At 38.9% G+C, this 22,113-nt stretch overlaps 1 protein-coding gene and 1 pseudogene across 1 annotated transcript in view; both read left to right on the top strand.

Moving 5' to 3' along the window:
• Nucleotides 1-22,113, top strand: part of LOC118841655 (ATP-binding cassette sub-family A member 3-like) — a 253,568-nt gene that overhangs the window by 187,299 nt on the left and 44,156 nt on the right. The window contains exons 20-21 of the mRNA XM_036749234.1: nucleotides 5,089-5,712; nucleotides 10,969-11,165. Coding sequence (XP_036605129.1) covers nucleotides 5,089-5,712; nucleotides 10,969-11,165 — 821 coding nt within the window. The remainder of the gene's footprint in view (nucleotides 1-5,088; nucleotides 5,713-10,968; nucleotides 11,166-22,113) is intronic.
• LOC118856652 lies at nucleotides 4,986-6,955 on the top strand (annotated as a pseudogene).

Raw genomic sequence — 22,113 nt, 5'->3', positions numbered from 1 at the left:
CCATACATTTGAGAAATGAGGCCTTTATCAGAGAAATTTGAAGTACAATTTTTCTTCCAGTTTCCTGTTTTCCTTCTAATTTTGGCTGCATTGGTTTTGTTTTTGCAAAAACTTCTAAATTTCATGCAATCAAAATTATTCATTTTACCTCCAGTGATACTCTCTACCTGTTATGTGGTCATGAACTCTTCCCCTATCCATAGAACTAAACAGGTAATTTTTTGTGCTCCCCTAATTTGCTTATATCACACTTTATGACTACATCATGTACCTATTTTGACCTTATGTTGGTATACAGCAGGAGATGATCATCTGTCCCTCATTTATGCCAGACTGCTTTCCAGCAATTTTTGTCATATAGTGAGTTCTTATTCCAAAAGCTTGGACCCTTGAGTTTATCAAACATTAGATTCCTGGGGTCATTTACTTCAGTATATTGTGCACCTCACTTATCTAGCACTCTGTTTCTTAATATCATATGGTTTTAATGATTACTACTTTGCAATGTAGTTTGAAATCTGGTGCTGCTAGGCAACCTTCCTTCACATTTTTTCCCCACTGATTCCCTCAATATTGTATCTTGATGTTTTATTTTTCTGGATGAATTTTGTTATTATTTTTTCTAACACTATAAAATGATTCTTTGATCATTTAATTGGTATGGCACTGAATAAATAAATTAATTTAAGCAGAATTCTCTCTTTATGATATTAGTTTGGCCTTCCCATAAGCAATTAATATGTTTCCAGTTGTTTGGATCTGTCTTTCTTTGTATGAAAAATATTTTGTAATTGTGTTCCTATTGTTCTTAGGTTTGTTTTAGCAAGCAGGCCCACCAAGTATTTTATATCGTCCACATTTATTTTAAATGGAATTTTGCTTTCTCTTCCTACTAGATTTTGTTGCTTATAGAAAGAATGATGATTTTATGTGGGGTTATTTTATATCCTGCAACTTTGCTAAAAGTTAATTGGATCAACTACTTTTTAGTTAATTTTCTGGGATTCTCTATATATACAATCATACAATCTGAAAAAAAATGATAGTTTTGTTTCCATGTTGTTTACTCTTGTTCTTTCAATTTCTTTTTCTTGTCTTCTTGTTATAGGTAAATTTCAGTAAAAATATTGAATAATAGTGGTGCCAATGGACATCCTTGCTTCACCCCTGATCTTATTGTGAAGGCTTCCAGTTTATCCCAATTATAGATAATGCTTACTCTTAGTTTTAGATAGATACTGCTTATCGTTTTAAGCAAAGGTTCATATATTATTATGCTTCCTAGTGTTTTTAGTAGTAATTGGTATTGTATTTTGTCAAATACAATTGATATAATCATATTTTTAATTATTTTTGTTATTGATATGGTTTATTATTAGTTTTTCTAATGTTCAACCAACCCTGCATTTTTCGTATAAATCCCACCTGGTGGGGAAAATTGTTCTATCATTTTCTTACTCCTTTTTAGGTCTTTATGGTTTAGGTCTTAGCATCATATTTGTGTCATAGAAGGAATTTGGTAGGACTCCTTCTTTGTCTATTTTTCCAGAAAATCTATATAGTTTTGGAATTAATTGTTCTTTAAATATTTGATAGAATTCACTTGTGAATCCATCTGCTCCTCAAGATTTTTCCTTAGGGAGCTCATTGATAGGTTATTCAATTTCTTTTTCTAACATAAGAATTATTTAAGTATTCTATTTCGTCTTCTGTTAATTTGGTCAATTTGTATGTTAATCCAGTTCACTAAGCTTGTCAGATTTATTGGCATATAATTGGGAAAAAAAAGTTCCTAAGAATTGCTTTAATTTCCTCTTTATTGGTGGTGATTTCGCCCTTTTAATTCTTGATGTTAGTAACTTGTTTTTTTTTTAATCAAATTAACCAACGATTTATCTATTTTATTGGGTTTTTTTCATAAAACCAGTTCCTAGTTTTACTTAGTTCAATGGCTTTTAAATTTTTCAATTTTAATAATCTTTGCTTTTCACAATTTCTGTTTTGGTGTTTAATTGGGCATTTTAAAATTTGTTCTTTTTCTAATTTTTTAGTTGCATGCTCGTTGTATTAACCTACTTATTCTCTTTTTTATTGATGTGAGAATTTAGAGATATAAATTTTCCCCTAAGTACTGCTTTGACTGTTTCCTTTCCCCCTTGTCCTACTGCATCCCTCTTTCCTCCAATTCCTGGTCATACCCTCTGTCTATGTAGATACTAACTGCCCTAATAATAATAAAGTTGCTAGGAGTTACACGTATTATCTTCCCATTTAGGAATTTTTTTCTTTTATGATTTTAAAAAGTTTCCCTTTATAATTCCTATAAATGTTATTGATTGACTCTTTTTAAAATCATGGCTTTTAGTTAGTCTGATAATTCTTAATAATCTTTCCTCCATCTGTTTTCCAGGTCAGTTGTTTTTCTGATAAGCTATTTCACATTTTCTTCTATTCATTCATTCTTTTGACTTTTATTGTTTCTTGATGTCTCATGGAGTCATTAGCTTCCACTTGCCCAGTTTTAATTTTTAAGGAATTATTTTCTTGAGTGATCTTTTGTACTTCCCTCTCCCCCAAGTGGCTAATTATGCTTTTTTAAGAAGTTATTTTTCATCAGTGAAATTTCATACCTCTTTTACCGTATAAATTATTCTGCTTTTTAAGGAGTTCTTTTCTTCAGTGAGGTTTTATTCCTGCTTTGTCATTTGGCTAGCTGTGTTTTTTAAGGTGTTATTTTTCTTCAGTATTTTTTGTGCCTCTCTTCCCATATTGTTAAGTGTTTTTTCATAATTTTCTTGCATTATTATAATTTCTTTTTCCAATTTTTCCTGTATCACTTTTATTCGATTTGATCTTTCTGTAGATCTTCCAAGAATTCTTGTTGGGCTTGTTTCCAATTAGCATCTTTTCTTGGAGGCTTTGCTTTTAGCTTTTTCATTCCATTTCCTTCATCTAAGTTTGTATCTCAGTCTTCCCTGTCACTATAGTAGATTTTTGTGGTCGGGTTCTTTTGTTGTTGTTGTTTGCTCATTTTCCAAGCCCATTTCTTGACTTTGAACTTATATGAACTATATTTTTTTTCCATTTTCTTGTACACTTCTCATTTCTTTACCCAGGAGGGGCCCTTGTTCTCTTGCAATTGCAAGAGCTCCTTTCCACCCTGAACTGTGATTCAAAATTGGGTATGGACAATGAGTTGAGAAACAGTGCCCAGTCCTGTCACAAGTGCTACCACAGGAGTACCCTGTAATCTCTTTCTAACCAATTGTCCGGTCCCTTACTGTCTCTGGGCTGAAATCCCCTAAACCTGCTGCTGCTGCTGTCCCATCCATCTCTAAGACCCGCAGTGGCTGTTTCTGCTGTGTCAGCCTCCAGCCCTGTGTCACAGATCTCTTCTGGCCTCCTAAGTTGTCTTGTGCTGGAAAAATGTCTTGCTCCAACCTTTCGTTGTTTATGTCACTCCAGAATTTTATTTGAGGCATTATTTTAAAGGGGAACGTTGAGTAACTGTAAAACTTTCATTGCTCTGCCATCTTGGCTCCGTCCTAGGAAAGGCAGGATCATAGTATTTAGAACTAAGAAAGATTTTAGAAATCTTCTAAAGCAACTTAAGGAAGAAAGGGAAACCCAGACAGGTTCAATGGATTACTCAATAGCATATAGTTAACAAAGCTGGAATTTGAACCCAAGGGTCTCTGACTCACTCTGCTTTTCCTGAAAAGAAGGAGATTAACTTTTCTCACTTAACCCATTTAAGTCATATCTTTCCTTAAATATGTTGGTATTTAAATATGTCGGTTATTAGCACCATAGCTTCTGCCCTTATGAAAATGAGGTTTAACTAGATAGCAACTTTTGAAAAGCCCTGTATGCTCATGCAGATGTATAAGATTTCTTTTTTAAAAAAATTTTTGTTACACTTTGGGTTGTAAGTTTTTTCCTTCCCTCCCTCCAAACCCTGCACTTAGAGAAACCAATATTTGATATGGATATATATGTGAAACTATATACATCTATATGTCAGTTCTTTCTGGAAATGGATAGCATTTTCCTTCATAAATCCTTCATAGTTTATTTGAATGATCATAATACTCAAAATAGCTTAGTCAGTTACTCTTCAAACCGTATTGTTGTTACTGCATACATATTCTCTTGATTCTGCTTATTTCCCTCTGTATCATTTCATGCACGTTTTCATGTTTTTCTAAAACTAACCTGATTGTCATTTCTTACAACACAGTAGTATTCCACCAATGTGTAACATTTCTTAAGAGTAACTCCAAAATTATCTTTTTGTAGCTAAACTAAATTACTTTTTGTGTGTATGTGTATGTGTAATGTTGTTTCTCTTTCTCTAACTATAGTCCTCACTCTGAAAGAATGACATAATTCAGGAATTGAATCTTATACACGTGATGAGTTCATACACTAAATTTAACTCTTGCTTAGACAATGGAATGACTACCAATTCAGATCAAAACAGCAAGATCTCTTCCAGCTCCTTACAGTAATTTAGCAATAAATTAGCTTGCAAATGAAAATTTAGTAGGCCTTCTAAAAATCACAGGAAAGAATTTTACAAAACATTTCTTCCTAAAATTATTTCCCTTTCTTTTTTTCTCAGCTTAAATTTATCCTGATTTTAAAAAGAATAATCACTAAACTTTCATGAAGTAAGTTAGTTGAAAAACCTCTAAAATGATAAATAATGATAAATATCACTCTTCTCAATCTTAAAGCAAAGATCAGTCTTTAAAAGTAGCATTTATGGTGTAAAATGGCTTTAAGTAACATAAATAAATTCCCAAAGTATTTTAACAAACAAAATTCTTAGTTACCACTTCCCTCTAGTCAAAAAGGCATTTATGAAGCCCAAGTCAAGAGGAGTCAGGAGAAGCCCGAGCAGACCAGGCCGGGCCGGGCCAGGTCAAGGCCTGAGAGCAGGGCCAGGGTCCCAGGTCCTAGGTCCTAGGTCGGGCGGGACCATGGGGAAGCTCCAGCTCTTTGAGATCTACCTCAGCAACTGCCACATCAGCTATAGTCCCAGGGAGCCGCTGCCCTACTGAGCCATCTGAGTGACCTGCACAGGGTCCTGCCAAGTGTCCAGCAGGGCCAGTGATACTTCATGGACAGTGGAAGAAGCATACTTCAACAGCACATTGTCCCTGACTGACAAAAGAACCTTGTCACCTGGAGAACATGCCTTCCACTTCCAGTTCCTGTTGCCAACCACAGCACCCACATCCTCCGAGGGGCCCTTCGGCAAGATTGTGCACCAGTTGCAGGCTGTGATCAACACCCCTCACTTCTGCAAGGACCACAAATGCAGCTGTGTCTTCTCCATCCTCAGTCAATTGAACCTCAACAGCCTCCCAGACATCGGGCAACCCAATGAGGCCACGACTACCAAGAAGTTCTCTTACAAGTTGTTGAAGAGTGGGAGTGTTATCCTCACTGCAAGCACTGACCTCAGGGGCTACGTTGTGGGTCAGGTGGTCCAGCTCCTTGCAGATATTGAGAACCAGTCTGGCAAGGACACAAAGCCCATGGTGGCCAGCCTTCTCCAGAAAGTATCCTTCAAGGCCAAGCACCGGATCTATGATCTTCAGACAATCACAGAGGTTGAAGGCTCAGGGGTGAAGGCCTGGAAGTGGGCTGAGTGGCAGGAGCAGATCTTGGTGCCAGCCTTGCCACAGTCAGTGCTGCCTGGCTGTAGCCTCATCCACATAACTACTTCATTCAGGTCTCACTGAAGGACCTGAAGTAACAGTGAATCTGTCCCTTTTCATTGGCAACATTGCAGTGAATTGCCCTCCATTGAGTCCTGTCCTGTCCTTGTCTGGGCTCCCACCCCCCCACCACTACCACCTCCCCTCCCACCTACTGCACCACCTGAGGACTTGGACATGGTGGCCTGTGGACCTTATCCTATAGTTGTTATACCAGAAGCGAGTGAGACACGCCACAGAGTATAAGTTTTGAATGGAGAAGTTTATTAGCCGGCGGTCATTCGGGGAAATTCCCAAATCAAATGACCACGTTTGAAGTGAGAGGGTAGTTTATATAGACAATACAGGATTCAGTGCTTTATTATCTCTTGAAGTTTACATATGTTACTTTGCAGACTCAGCAAGCCTGTGTTATTTCACTTTTTATGACCATGATACATTAGAGGAACCTCCTGAATAGATTGTAAATACAACATATCAGATAGCTGACAAAGTGTCAATTGGAATTTGCAACCCAGGATCTCTGTCTCCAACTTTTGCCATAACTCTTGAAGCTAGGAAGGCTCAAGATAAGGCAAAAGTCATATAATTCAAGATAATATCTAGGGCCAAGGCTTCCATCCTTAATGGCCATGGACAGACCAAGAGATGTTTTAGCTCAGTCTTGTTGACATAAGATAGAGACATCTCTGAGCCCACTCTGCCAGAGGAAGGTCGTTAGGCATTAGACTTTTTCCTGGTAATTAGCTCACATTCCTTAGAAGAGTCTTAGGGGCCCAGGCCCTTGCCAAATGGCAGGAACTCAGTCTGTTTTTTATATGCAGACTGGAGTTTGCAATTAGGGGCTGGGAGCAGGGTTTTTTTTAGCAATAGCTGGCTACTCAGGTATCACATGGTCACCGTCTCCCTCCCTACCAAGAGCCACTCACAGCAGCAGCAACAGTCAACACAGTCCTTCAGCTATGCACCTGGCCTGAGCTTTCCTGAGAGCCTGCCTGAGGTTGAGCCTGGCCCAGTGGATGGTTTGCTTGCCCCCAGCTGGCCTCCACTCTGCCTGTCCACCAGTGTCACTGTTCCCTGCTTTGCTGAAGGCCCTGTGGTGCCTGTGCCTACAGCCAATGACCTGATCTTGCCATGGGAGTATAGCACATGGGGCTACCCTTATGAGGCCCTCTTATGAACAAAGTTGGAGCAGTGCCAGTTCAGGCTTGAGTAATGGGAACTGACTTGTGGACTCCTCAGCCCATCTAGTGGCCTCCTGTGGCCCTTGCCTCGGGCCAAGTTTCCAGTGCTGTGAAGAGGAGGAACTGCTATCTGTTTGGTGATGAGGGAAGGAGAGGGCCCATAGCCCTAAGCCATCTGACCTCTGACTTTATATGTCGTTGGGGAGTCCCTCCATGCCTTAAACCCTAGCCTCTCTGCCTGTCAGGTTGGGCTGTGTATTCTGTAGCCCTAGGAGAGAGGTCTTGAGGCTCCAGTCATACTGTGTATTCGCATTTCCCATATAGGCTATAGGGCCCTGGAAGGGCTGACATCCAACCTGGCTCTAGTGCCAGAGGACTGACTGTTGTGTCCAAGGGCAGGGTCTTCCCTTATTCCCAGAACTCAACCAATCACTCCAGGGAAACTTTCACTGGCTCTTCCTCTTGTTCTTTTTCCCCTTCTGGGCTCATGCTGGGGGAGCATTGTTTATCTCATTGCTGTAGCCCCAGCTTCCTTGGATAGCATGAAGAGCTCTCCTGCCATTCTCCCATGGCTAGGGTCCACTCCCTGTACAGCCAGAGCTGGGGCAGGAGACCCCAGTGGATGGCTCTAACTTCCTGTCCCCAGGTGGGACTATGGGCAAAGTAGAGATAGCTGGGCTGGGCCTGACTTCCACTGGATTGTAACCTGTAACCTCCCTCCCCTGAAATAATACACACCCTGGTGCTCTTCACTTTCTCTCTTCTGGACTTAGGTGTGCCTTGGGCAACCTGTCCTAAGGCATGTTATGGTATGGATGGTTCTGTATCCATCTTGGTATGTTTCCTAGCACTGTCTGGGCCTCTTGGATGTCTGGGAGAGTGAGCAGCACCTTGGTGACCTGTTCTGTTCCCTGTTCCACCCCCCCCACCACCCCCCAAGCTATGCAGGAACCCCTAGCCTTTGTATTTCTTCCATCAGCATCAGGGTTGGTGAGTGTTGGCCCCAGTCTGGCCAATGACTCTTTTTAAAACATGTGTGCTATTTTGAGATAGGTTGCTTGGATTGGCTCATGGGGCTGACCTGGTCTCAAGCTGAGGGAGGCTTTAGGAGTCATAGGGAGTCCTGTCACTTCCTGTTTTTCTATGGCTCCCCTCCCATCCCCCTTCCAGTTTCTTCAGGTATTTATTGCTAAATATGCGTGCCCCCTCCCCCCACTCCCTCCCAGCCTCGGAGGCATGAAAATCTACATGTAAATAAAGTTTTTGTTTTGTAATGTTCAGTAAAAAAAAAAAAGGCATTGTGATGGGGAGAAGATTCAGTTTTTATAAGTCAAGAACATGCCTAATTAAATTAGCCTTATCACAATTAAAGAGTTTACCAAGCCTTCAAAATTTATTCAGTATCTTTTCTTTCCTTTGTCCTTAAATGTGTCACTAAAAATTGAGAAAATAATTACATTCTGGATCTCACATAAATAGTGACTGTGGTAGTTCACAAACATCCAAATTAAAATATATGTCCTTAGATGAAGCAGGCTTGAAAATCACACCCTTATTTTGTGCAAGGATTCCCATTTACTGAGTAGGAATTCCACAACACAGAAAACTCTTGCACAGGGTTGATAAGAATTTTAGGTGAAACTCCTTCTTAAATAGAGATAAAACTTGAGAGTTTATAATTTTCCTGAAATTATAGTATCTTGGAATATTATAGCACAGTTTCAGCAGGGTTGATAGAATGACCTAACAGCTTTGTAACCCATTCATCCAACAACATAGCTAATATAACTGTTTACCAAATTACACATTTTTTTTTACAAATAAAGCAATACCCTAAACAATATTATATATTTAAAGCTTGAAACAAACCCATTATCAATTTAGGTGAATGCACTTCCAATTTACCTTGCACAGAGAATCATTCTTCTCATCATTAATATGTTGAAGCTACATCTTTAAACCACCTTATATACCTTCATAATAGCCAAGATTTTCAAATGAAAATTTGTTATTAAATATCATTATTGTTAATTACCTGTTTATGACTCATTAAATATTTAACAGTTTTCAATTTATCTAATTTTTATCACATCCTTTTAAAAGACCAATTCACAGGCAACAAAATTCAAATTAAAAATTGCTTTGTCTAGCACCATTTCTACTCAAAATGATCTCTCAAATTTTACAATATAAGAGAATTTTTAAAATTCAAGATAATTTAGAAATACAATAATATCACAAACAATAAACTTCAGATGACATCAATTGCATTTCCAAATTATCACATATAGAGATTATTGATCTTATTATCTCTGGCATTTTAAAACTACCTTAAATTTATCAGGTATGGCACAATCACATTAAATTAGAGAGATAATGATATAGTGCCTAGCACTATATTATGTGTTTTGCACTTTACAATCATTATATCATTTTGATCCCACAACAACAATCATTATTATTTTAACCTTTATAATTCAAGAAATAGGGCAAACAGAGATAAAATAACTTGCCGTAAATTACATAGCTGATACATTTCTGCAACTGGAACAAAGAAGGGTGGACTTGCAAAGGACAGAAACTGGCTGGCTCACCCACCTCATAGTGCCACTCCAGGCTCTACAAGAGACACCCAGATTCTCCCAGGCAGTAACTAAGTGCTGGAGGGTGTGGCAGAGGGTACTGCCTAGGGGCTAGGGTGGGTGATGCCAGGGCCTTCCCAGTGCTTGTACTACAGACACCATTGAGGCTGCAGCACTTGCAACTCTTGGGCAGGGTGAGCAGGATGTACACTGCACCTGAGTGATACTCCCAGACTTTGCCTAGAAGGGTGGGCTGCAGGGTGCCCAAGAGCTCTGAGCCATTGGGACCTCCACTGTGGCTGCTGACTCCCTACCCTGCTGCCAAGAAGGAGAAGGGTAATTCAAGTTTCCCCTACAGTTCTCCAGCATTGTCTTTTCTTCATCTGATCTGGGATGAGAGAGTTTAACAGAGAAAACATGAAATTGCTTGCAACCCCATACTGAGATACACCCTTGACTCCAGGAGAGGGAGTGGGGAATGCTGTGTGATTGGGATTTGGGGAGGTGTTTCAGAAAGGGGTGAATTCCTGGAATTACCCCAAAGTCTCAGGAGTTTTCTCCTGAAATCTTACAATGATTAATTTCCAAACTCCTTAATGATTATCTCAAAACCTCCAGAATCTGCTAAGATATTTTTAGTGGTTCCAACCTTATTAATCTAATTTTTTTGAAATCACACACACAAAAATATCTTACAGGCTTTTCGTCTTTTAAAAATAACCTAATTTGTCCTGCTTTTAGCTATGACCTCGAAATATCAAAAAAGGTTCATTAATCTTTCCCAGTGTTTTCTCTAGCTTCAGCACTTGGAAGTTTTTCTGGTTGGCTCCATTTTAAATCTTTCAAGGTAACAGCATCTAGCTCACTGCACAAACATGGCACAAACACAGAGAAATAAAAGCAGACAAACTGATAAAACAAATACAAGCAAATGACAGGGAAAGGGGAAGTCTGAAAGCTCTGAGAGGCTTGTTAGAAAACCCCATCACAAATAGGTCATCATTACTCCAAGGAAGCCAGGTGGGGAATTTGTAAGGATCCAAGACTGATAGGGTAGCCTCTGTCTTCACCAACATGGCAATGGGTGGCTCTGTACACCTCTCCTACTTGAAAGAGGGGCAAAGAGAGGACTAGAATAGGGGCTAGCATCTGTGAGCTTTCCTCAGAGTGCCCCTGAGGCTGCAGATTTAAAGAGACAGGTCCCAGTAAGGTTAAATTCAGGGATCTGGTCCAGAGGCAGGATATCCTCAGTCAGGACTGTAGCCCTCAAGGGAAATGGGGAAGGGGAGAGGTCAAGGGGATTAAATGGCTTTGGGGAAAGACTACTGAAGCTGAAGTGGCTTCATGAGCTTTAAGGGAAGAAGCTTCTGGTTCTCGCTCTACCATTTCAGAACCAGGGCTGGAAATTTTCACCCTCGTCTAGACGTCTTGTTGGGGTTTTTTTGTTTGTTTTATTTGTTTCGGTTTTTTTAGGGAGGATATCTGATTCAGAAGCTAAATCGCAGAGGCCAATTACAGAGAAGACCTTGGCAATGCAGGGTGATGAAACACAGAGCAATGTGATCCCCATTCCCAGGTCTAGCTCAGAGAGAATTTTGGGCTTTGACCAAATTAATGGGAGCCCAGAATGGAAACTGGGAATAGAGAGTGACTTACCCACTCCTGTCAAAGTAAAGACCCCGGGAAAATAGCTCTTGTAGCACCTGAGTCACTAGTGTTGTCAGGGTGGGATCTGCCAGCAGCAGCACCCAGTTTAGGATGAAGTAATTGACACAAAAACAGACACACATGGGACTAGGCGAGTCATATAGTCTGGCTATAGACTGATTTTAATGGGGACATTGACAATCTTTTATGCAGGTTAATTGTTGAGTCATTCTGACTTCTCAGAAAACTACAATGATGTAATGGTTTAATAGAGTAAATTTTTTTATCTCCTTGTTCCTGGGAATGAGACACTAGTTTCCCTCGAGGCTAACCATATTGAAACATTTCTGTTCTTTCCCATCTGGGTGGCAGCTGTGAAGGCAGGTATTCTCTGCCACCGTCTTTTTATCCTTAGATAGCTTTTGCCTTGCATAGACCTACCTAAAATGACCTTGCCTTGCAGAGGCCTAGGAGGCTGCTTTGCAGAGGTCTAAGAGGCCTAACCACTAATGAGGATATAGGCTCTCCACAAGGATCCATCAGTTCCATCTACATTCACAGCACCGGAGTTTGCTCTAAAAAGAGACAAACTAAATTAGGACAACCATCAGAGTTTGGTCTTCAAAGAAACAAATGAAATTGGGTCATATATGTGTAGTTTATTTTCTTTTCTTTCTTTTCTTTTTTTTTTGGAGGGGGGAAGACAAGGCAATTGGGGTTAAGTGACTTGCCCAAGATCACACAGCTAGTAAGTGTGTCAGGTGTCTGAGGCCAGATTTAAACTCAGGTCCTCCTGATTCCAGGGCCAGTGCTCTATTCACTGTACCACCTAGCTGCCCCATAGTTTACTTTCTTTAAGGTAGCAGAACACACATGTACAGGAGTCAGAATAAACTGAGCTCAAAAAAAGGCCAGTTGAAGGAAGCCCATAGAGCAAGGAAGTGCCCCTCCCCTTCCCTTCCTGACCCAAGTTGCCTGTTTCAGCCAAAATTATAGTTTCTATATCTGTCAGACATAAACATGGGAATGTCATAAAACGTGATCATATTCCTCTGTGTTTCATCACTCTGCATTGTCAAGGTCTTCTCTGTAATTGGCCTCTGCAATTCAGCTTCTGAATCAGGTGTCCTCCTTAAAAAGACAAAACAAAAAACAAACAAACAAACAAAAAACCTCCAACAAACTGTCTACACAAGGGTGAAAATTTCTACCCCTGGTTTTGAGATGGTAGAGTGAGAACCAGAAGCTTCTTCCCTTAAACACAGGGTGGTATCCACAAAGCATCAAGATAAAAGAAGTGATATTAATCAAGCTGGTGTCCAGTTAAAGGCCCCTGGTCTTTATCAGAAACAGAAAAATGCTCCCAGTCAGCTTCATCTGGTCTTGTGTACTTTGACACAAAGGGACTATTTGGGGTACATTCAAAGAGCTTGCAGAGGATTCTGGTATGTTAACTCAGAGTGGGCCAAAATGTCTTTTTCCTGATTGGCCAATCCAGCTTTTGGGCCTTTTTTTAAGTGGTGGGAGGCTCAAGCTGGTTTACAGGATCAATGGAGTTCTTTAATCATACATGTCTACCAGGAAGATCAATCTAGCATTAGCTGACATTTATTAAAAGTATGAGAGTCTTCAGGACATTTATGAGGTTCAAGTAAGAAGAAAAGTGCCTAAACTAAGGTGGCAACAATAGAAATTTTAAGTAGAGAATGAATGCAAAAGATATTATGAAAGAGGAACTGATTGAATTTATACTGTGAGTTGAAGGAAAGGGAGTGGTTAATGATAGGATTATAGATTTAAAACTGGATGAGACCTTTGATGTTATCCACCTCATGTTCAGGAAACAGAGGCCCAAAGAGAGGAAGTGCTGTACCTGTCTTGCCCAAGATCACAAACGTAGTAAATGGAAGAGGTGGGGCTTGGCCACAGGTCCTTTGACCCTAACTATCTCTATAGTTCCACTGTACCATGCTGTCTTCTCACTGTGGCAATGGTAATACCACTGAAAGAGATATAGACATTAAGAAGAAAAATGGGATTTTCATGGGAAAATGGTCATTTTAGTTTTATACATGTTGAATTGATGGTCTCATGGGGTGTCTAGGTAAAGATGCTTAGTAATTAGTTAGAAAGACCAGAGGGAGGACAAGGCTAGAGATGTAGCTTTGGGAATCATGCTCAGAGGTGATCATCAAAGTCATGGACATAAGATCTCGGGAGATAAGGTGTAGAAAAAGAAAAGGTGAGATCTAAGGACAGGACCTTGAGAAACATCTATATTAAAGAAGCAGGAGCAGGAAGAGGAGACAGAGCCTTTACTAAGAGGATAAGCTAGTAAAATGAAATGTTATGTATAAACCAAGGAAAGAGAATGCTGATGTGGTTTGAGGGGGGTTTGAGAAGTTCAGGGACCCCTTGAGGACCAGAGTACTTGTATCAGCAAGGCAACAATCACAACAGTGACGATAATTGTGAATATGCCTGTGTAGTTCTGTATCGCAAAATATAAGAGACTCTCCATATAGAAGACAGAAGAAGTAAAACATTTGTTCAGACGTCAGATAACCCAATCCCAGAACCAGTAAGTCCAATCCATCAACACATTATCAAAGCAGAAAACCACTCCATCCCAAAGCCATCCATGTCCCTGCTGGACCCTTCCCACAAACTCATTCACAGCACAGCTAGCACACATCTGCTCTCTCCCTCAACTCTAACTGCTCTGAGCACTTCCTGCTCCACCCTTTCTGGTTCCACTGTTCATCAAGCTCCTCCCACCACATGTGACTTAGGTCACATGGGCCTATTAATGGATGGGAAAGAACTTCAAATTCATATTACCATTACAGTACTGGATAGGGTTCTCTGGAATGAATTCATGGGCTCATGCATTGTTTAACTCAAGGTGGCAAATATTTATTGTTATGCTTTTCAGTGGGCAAGAGTCCTTAAGGAAGCTGCAACTTAACAGGAATGATACTAAGCTTATATAGGAAAAGTAGTAGATTATCTGGTAGATATGCTAGTTAGGCGATAACTTACAACCTTGGTCACTGGCATCATTCACTAGTGGAAACCAGGGGAAGGGGTCTCTCAGGGGTGTATTTTTGGTCTGTTACATCTGTAAGCAACGTATCTTTGAGAGTTGGTGACTATAGCTTGACCTCTGGGTTGAATATGATAACTTTGAGAATTAATACATGATAATTCTGTGACTACAAGATAGTGCTGTTTTCACAGGAGAATTTCTTCAGAGGCCAGCTTGTTCTTGTGATGGAGAAAGATAGTTTGGTTTTTACTGGGGCCCACTTGTAAGTAATTGTGGAGAAAGGTAGTTTGTCTTACTGGGGACTACTCATGAATTATTGCTAGTCATAGTGTCCTTGGACTGGGGAGAAAATTGTCAGGGATAGTGTTCTGAAGCTAGGGAGAAATGTGATCTTGGAATTGGGATCCAAGATTAAGCACCCAAGCACCCCATCAATACCAAGGGGAAAGATGTGGTAAAACAATATGAAAGTCTGCGGAGAGACCAAGGAAGATGATGATTGAAAAAGCGCCACTGAACTGGACATTTAAGAGGCCACTAATGACCACTCAAAGAACAGTTTTAGTAGATTGAAAACTGAGTAGATAGTGGTGAAATTGTAGGCAGACAATATAGGCTACTCATTCAAGAAATTTATCAGTGAAGGGAAGAAAAATGGGAAAGTTGCATAAGATTGGGGGGGGGGGCGGGTAGAGTTGAAGGGAGGTTATTGTTTATTAAGATGAGAGGAATCTCAATGTATTTTAGGTGGAGGAGTGGGAACCAGTAAGAAAGTAGGGATGAAACATGGAGGAGAGAAAAAGAATGGAGCAAACTGCTGCAGGGATAAGGGCACAGGGAGGGGTTACCCTTAATCAAAACGAAATCAACCTTTTCCTATAAGATAGAAGAGAAGGAAGAGATTTAGGGAGGAGGTGAAGGTTAAGATGAAGACAGATAAGACAAAATGTGTTAAACCTGAAAATTTGGTTGAAGGAAACAACAGAGCTAGGTGATAGAAAAATCCATGTGGTTTATTATTTTCTCTAAAAGCACAGCTAGGCTAGCTTACTTGTACGTACAAGGAGTCAGAGCATAGGCTCTGGCTGTCTGAACAAAGCAATGAGAAAACTTATATACGTTATTTTAGCAGACCTAGCAAGCCTGTATTATCTCATTTTTTATGACCCCCATGTATGTTTAACCATGATACAAGAAGAGGATTTTCCTTAATTGAATAGAGTTGTAAAGGATGTTGACAAAAGTCAGTTGAAACTACAGCCCAGCGTCTCTGTGTCTCATTACATTCCATAACATAGTATATACCTGTAGAATATTAAGCAAGGTAATCTCTCTTGGGGTTAGGGTAATGTCCTTAGGTCAGTCTAATCTGGCCTTGTTGACAGAGGTAAGGGTATTTCTTGGGCAAACTTTTAGAGAGAACAAAGAAGCCCAGGTCCTGGATCTTCATCCAGTTACTCATTAATTCAGGCTGTGGGTGTAGTTGAAATTAAAAATGATATAAAATAGTATAATATTTTCCACAGGGGGGAAACTAAGGAAACTCTCAATAGCTTCTGTCTTCTCAGTAAAGAAGGAGGCAAGTTCATCAGCTAAGAATGTGGAAGAATTAGGTGGGTTGAGGAGCTGAAATAAAGAGAAAGTTTATAGCAGGGGCTGTGGGAAATTTTAGAGGTCAGTAAAACAGAAATGGCAGAAGGTCAAGGAGTCAAAAAATTTTAAAGTGGTAGAGAACATATTCTTGGAGTGGATAGCATATGGTTAATGCTTGATAAGGAAGAAAGAGAAACCAAAACAAAGATGGAAGAATAAGGCAGCTACACGCCTAGGTTCTATAAATTTGAAACTCCTAAAACACAATCCTTGTCTCCAGCAGTCATTTATAACCTAGGCAGGATGGATGCCTGCCTTTCTAAATTCTCTTTTTGATGAAGGCAGCTAGGTGACCCAGTGGGTACAGAGTGGGACCTGGAGCCTGGAAGACCTAAATTCAAATCCCATATCAAATTCTTACTAGCTTGTTGACCCTGAACAAGTCCTTAAACCTCTGCCTCAGTTTCATCATATTTAAAATTAAGATAATAATAGCACCTCATTCCCAAGGTTGTTGTTACCATTGTAAAAATGTTTAGCACAGTGCCTGACATATAAATAGACACTTAATAAATACTCCTCCTTCTGTCCTTCCATCTTTGAAATTCAGTGTATGATTTATTTTTCTCTTAACAAAGTATCAATGGGGAGAAGATTCTGGGAAGATGCAGAGTAGGTCAGAAAATTCCAAGGTCTAAAAATTTTCCCCCACAAAAGAGTTAAAAATAGCACCTTAGGGCAAACAGAGTGTGGGTGGAGACAAAGAAAAATAGAGACACAACTAGGATCTTCCTGGGATAGTTTGAGAAGATCTGAAGAAAAATCCCAGGACCACCTTTGGTCCCTGCAGAGTAAACACCTCCAGGTTAGGTTCCATTTCAACAACAAGCAGCAGCCTCTTAAACAACTAGCAGGAAGCCCTGGGATTAGTTGGTTTGAGAGGCTGCCTCTGCCCCACCCACTGGAACTTTGAACCCCAGGATAGCGAGGGGAGTCATGCATTTGAGCCCAGGAAGATTGAGGGAACCTCTGCTGATGAAGAATGCCAGATCCAGCTGTGCTGTGAAGAACGTCAGGGAAAAGAAGGAACCAGTACACACCCCGTGAGTGCAGAAACAGTGGGACAGAAAACCCCTGGCTGTGGGCACTTACAGGAGGTTGAAGGTTTGCCTTTGGTTCCAGTGTAGAGGTGAAAACTGAAGATCTGGGGCAAGAGGCACCATTTCCCATACCCCAGGGCTAGAGGTGATTACAAAAACCAAGTCATTACCACAAAAAAAAATATGCACAGGCAAAGGAGAAAGAATCCAACCATAGAAAACTATTATATAAATAGAGATGACCAGGGTTCATCTTCAGAGGAGGATATTGAAGTAAAGAAACCCCCAAAGAGCAACATCAAATAGTCACTTGCCCAAAGAGAATTTATAGAAGATCTTTAAAAAGACTTTAAAAATCAAATGACAGAGATGGAGGAAAAACAAACAAAATAAACCCTAACACTAAAAATAATACAAGAAAAACAAGAAGGTTATGAAATGATAGTCAACCAATTTGACATCCAGAATCTCAAGGAAGAAAATGACACCTTGAAAATTAGAATTGGGCAAAGCGAAGCCAGTGAAATTATAAAAGATCAAGAAATAAATAAACAAAACATGAATAATGAAAAAATAGAAGAGAAAGTGAAACATCTTATAAGAAAAACAACAGATTTGGAGAATAGATCAGGAAGAGAAAACATAAAAATAATTGCAGTAACTGAAAGTTATGACCAAAAAAAAGAATCTTGATACAATAATCCAAGAAATAATTGAAGAAAATTGTTGTGAAGGATTAGAACAAGGCAGGGAAATAAAAATAGAAAAAAAATCCATCAAACACCACTTAAAAGAGATCCTGTGAGGAAAACTCATGGGAATATTGTAGTCAAATTCCAGAACCCCCAGCTCAAGGATAAAATATTAAAAGCATCAAGATGAAGATAATTTAAATATGATGGTGCCACAGTTAGAATTACAAAAGACCTAGCAGCAGAGACATTAAAGGACCACAGGTTTTGGAACACAATATATCAATGAGCAAAAGACCTGGGGCTCCAGCCAAAAATATCATACCCTTCAAATTTAAATATTATCTTGAACCAAAAAAAGGACATTTGACAAACCCTCAAACTTTCAAGACTTTGTTAAAAAATATCCTCAACTTAATAAAAGATTTGACATACAAGAACTAAGATAAACATAAGGTACATACCAAAGACTGACTATAAGGGATTCATAAGGACAGACTGTTTACCTTTTATATAACATAAAATGTAAAATGTATGTCTAAGATTCTTATTAATAATTATCAAGCTCTTAAGAAAGAATATAAGATGAATTTAAAAAGTAAAACCATTTAGAAACAGCTAAGAGAATAACTATTTTATACAAAAGAGGTACAGGAAGAAGAAAGGATACAGAGGATTTAGATGGGGGATGAGGGCTGGTAGTTCTGGTAACCTGCTTTCATGGGGAATGGGTTTAAGAGGGAAGGATACATATATATTTAGAAGAGTATAAAAGTCTTCTAAATTTAGAAGAAACAAAGTGGTAATGTATTGTTAAACCTGAAAATTTGGTTGAAGGAAACAACAGAGCTAGGTGATAGAAAAATCCATGTTGTTTATTATTTTCCCTTAAAGCATAGCGGAGCTAGCTTACTTGTACGTACAAGGAGTCAGAGTATAACTCTGGCTGCCTGAACAAAGCAATGAGAAAACTTATATACGTTATTTTAGCAGAGCTAGCAAGCCTGTATGACCTCATTTTTATGACCCCCATGTATGTTTAACCATGATACAAGAAGAGGATTTTCCTTAATGAAATAGATTGTAAATACAACAAATTAGATAGTTGTCAAAGTGTCAATTGGATTTGTAGCCCCAGGATCTCTGTGTTTAATTGGCCATTAACATTCCACCACATAGTATATGCCCATAAAATATTAAGATAAGGAAAAGTCACATAATTCAAGATAGTGTCTGGGCTCAAGGTTTTCACCCTTAATGACCATGGACAGAGCAAGAAATGCTCCATCTGGATTTGTTGATACAAGAGAACAAAGAGACTGTTAGGATCAGGCTTTTCTTCTGGTTAAGTAGTTCAGGCCCTGAGTCTTATTGAAATTACAAAAATGATATAAAATAGTATAATATTTTCCACATTTCCTCCTTTTGGTCAAAGGTAAGCTGAAAGCTTCACCTGAAGACCAATTAAGGTATGGAAAAACCTCTATCTTCCTCAGGGGTAAAATTGTAAAAAAATCCTTATCTAGGTGGATTCAGGTTTTTTTTTCTCTTTCTGTGTTTGGACTTCCCCAGAGATGCACAGTAATTATAAACTACTTGTAAACAAGCAGGGGGAGCAAGTTGCAAAGGGTATCAGTAGGGAGCATAATGGGGAAACTAGAACACCTAAGTAAAATAAGCTAAAGATACCAAAGGTACAAGTAAACAGTCTTGGGAATGCAATGGACTCAGAAAGGGAAAGAGCAGTTCTTCGTTCAGGTTCTGGTCCAGGCTCTTGGGAAGGTTGCCTGCGTCTGATGCTGTCCCCTTCAGGCTCTTTGAAACCGGAGGGCAAGGTGTCCTATGGGCTCAGATGTCCACTCAGGAGCACAGGCAATCATCAGATGTGATAGAAGGATCAAGGAGTCCATATCCACAAGTTGGCAACTATAGAAGTAGTCAGATCTGACAGGAGCTCTCAGAACACATGTAATTTGATAATTGAGAGAAAAACAGCACACCATAGGTCCCAGCCACTCAGGGCCAAGTTCAAACAGTACAAATACAAAGTAGCTTTAAATCCCAGTTACATATTTCCAATGTCCATTTAAAGCAAAAAAAAAAATTTTTTCAGATGGCTGATTGTGGTTATCTGGTTCCTAGATAGTAAAAGAGAGTTCTGCTTCTCTGGTTCAGATCTAGAAATCCTCAGAAAATTCTAACTTAATATAACTTAATCACTTAAATTTGGCTCTCCTTCTTTTAACTTCAGAGTATTTCAGTTCATATTATCATCTACTGTTTCTAACCTTACCTAAATTTTGTACCTGGTATAAGAGTCCTTTAAAATATAAAGGTCCAACCATAAATTGAACTCATCTTCCTTTTAAAATCATCAGACAGAGACCTTAATAAAGGAGATATAATTTCACTTGTACTATCTCATACAATTTTCTTGTACAAAAATCCACATTTAAGATCTTACTACCAAAACACACTAATTAACTTGAATTTCCAGAATTGATAAATTATGGAGCCAATCATACACATCTGTATATAATTCTTAGAGGAATCAATTTGGTCCTATTGCCTTTTCCTCTCAAAATTTGCTATCCTATTTAATTAGACATTTATCACATTACATCTTTGTCTTATTACTGTGTCTAATCATTTCCTCCTTTTGGAGGATGTTATCTCTATACTCCTTCTAATCTTTATTTGGTCATGAACATAGGTTAAAATTGTAAGCTATTCATTCCTGTATCCTACTATAATAACTCAGAGATATTCCAATATTCATCTATTACCTAATAGATTTAGCATTGTGCTTACAAAACTTCTTGATAATATAAATTTGCTATGAAAGGAAAGAGGGACTATGTCATATATCTTAACAGTAGGAAAGAACTTCCTTAGCTCTGTTTGATTCCAGGCACGAGTCATATCTGTTAGCCAATCATATAGCCATTAGATGCTGAAAGCAGGGCTTAGGAATAATCAGGTGGGGATTTTCCTTTTCAGAAAGGAAATAGCAGAATTGGGAAATAGAGTCAGGAAGATCCTACCTAGGTCGTGTCCAAGGTCGTCTTCAAGACTTTTTTCCAGGCATAGACATCCACCTTTAAGAATTCTCAGTCTGTAATGCCTGCCATTCCACTACTGGCTTCATGTGACCTATACCTGTAATCAGAGCTTAAAACAATATTAAATTTTAGTCCCATAAAATCTTAAATAGCAAATAAATATCCTTCAGATAGGACTGTCTCAAATTTCATTGAGCTAATAATTATCAAATCAAGCTACATAACTTTTCCATCTTCTAAAATACTTTCTCACACTCTCAACTTAACTTAAACCATTTGAAACTAGTATTCCCTTGGAACAGGAGAGGCTTATCTAACTTCCAATTGTCCCTAAACTTTCTTATCTGCCTTTCCTATTTTCCCTCAACCTTAATTTACCTTTCCAATCTTTCAAACCCATTATTCAGCCTTCATTTCAGCCATAAGACAAAACAATTCATAAGTTAGTACCTTTTACTGACATAACTGTGTATACTGGAATCCCATTCCAGTTTGCTTAAACAAACGAAAGAGGTTAATGACTGACCTCACAAGTCAATGGATTTGTCCGTTAATTCCTTCTGGAGGGAAAAAAAAAGAACACTTCAGGAATTGAGTCTTATACACATTGTTAAGCTCTAACTCTCGCTTAAAATCACAAAAACATTTTCCAAAATACTTCTAGAATTGTTTACCTAAACTGAAGATGTCTCTGATTTAGTCGCAGTAATTAATTACACTATTTGTGGCAATACCTAATTGCTCTTATATCACTTCACAACACCTAAGAACTCTATTTCACATAAGTACAGTATAACTTTAAAATCCCAGTCTTGGTCCACGGGATAATGATTCAACCCTACATCATAAAACTTCTCTTCCCTTTCTAATTATTCTCATTAACACTTTAGAAACCATATTATCTTTCATTTGACTATACAAGAGTACCAGTATAACCACTCATTTGATTAAAACAACAAGATTTTACATATTTACATTTATCCAATTTCCCATTTTTTCAAAAAAAAAAAAAAAACAACTTCTTTCACAATGGTAGCAGATTCTGGCAGATAACTTCCCTTTTGTCACTACCTGTTTATTTCTGATTAAAGAGATCTGCCACATCATCTCCCCCTGAGGGTGGGTTCTTTCCCATCAGATGGCAAGCTTCACTAATAAAAACTGTATCCTTAAGACCCACATCCTCCTCGAAACCTAATCTTATCCTAAAAACGCATCGCTTTTGCTGACTTTAAAAAGCCAGGTTTTTTTTTTAGGCTTCTGACCCCTACTGTTTTTTCTTTCAGTAAAAACTCAAATCCCAGTAATTGTTGCCCCTCCCCTTTCCTTCCCTTCTGACAGGCGGGCTAAGGTGAATCTTCTTATCTAAACTAAGGGCGGGGAGGAGTAAGGAATTCAGACTGTCTTTTCCAACCTCCTTACTCAAAAAAGAACCTTGAATAAGACATTGAATGGGCGCTTCTATAGATAAGCAT

This window comes from Trichosurus vulpecula, chromosome 1, assembly GCF_011100635.1.
Source record: "Trichosurus vulpecula isolate mTriVul1 chromosome 1, mTriVul1.pri, whole genome shotgun sequence".
NCBI lineage: Eukaryota > Metazoa > Chordata > Mammalia > Diprotodontia > Phalangeridae > Trichosurus > Trichosurus vulpecula.
This window is presented reverse-complemented; position numbering and strand designations above follow the sequence as displayed.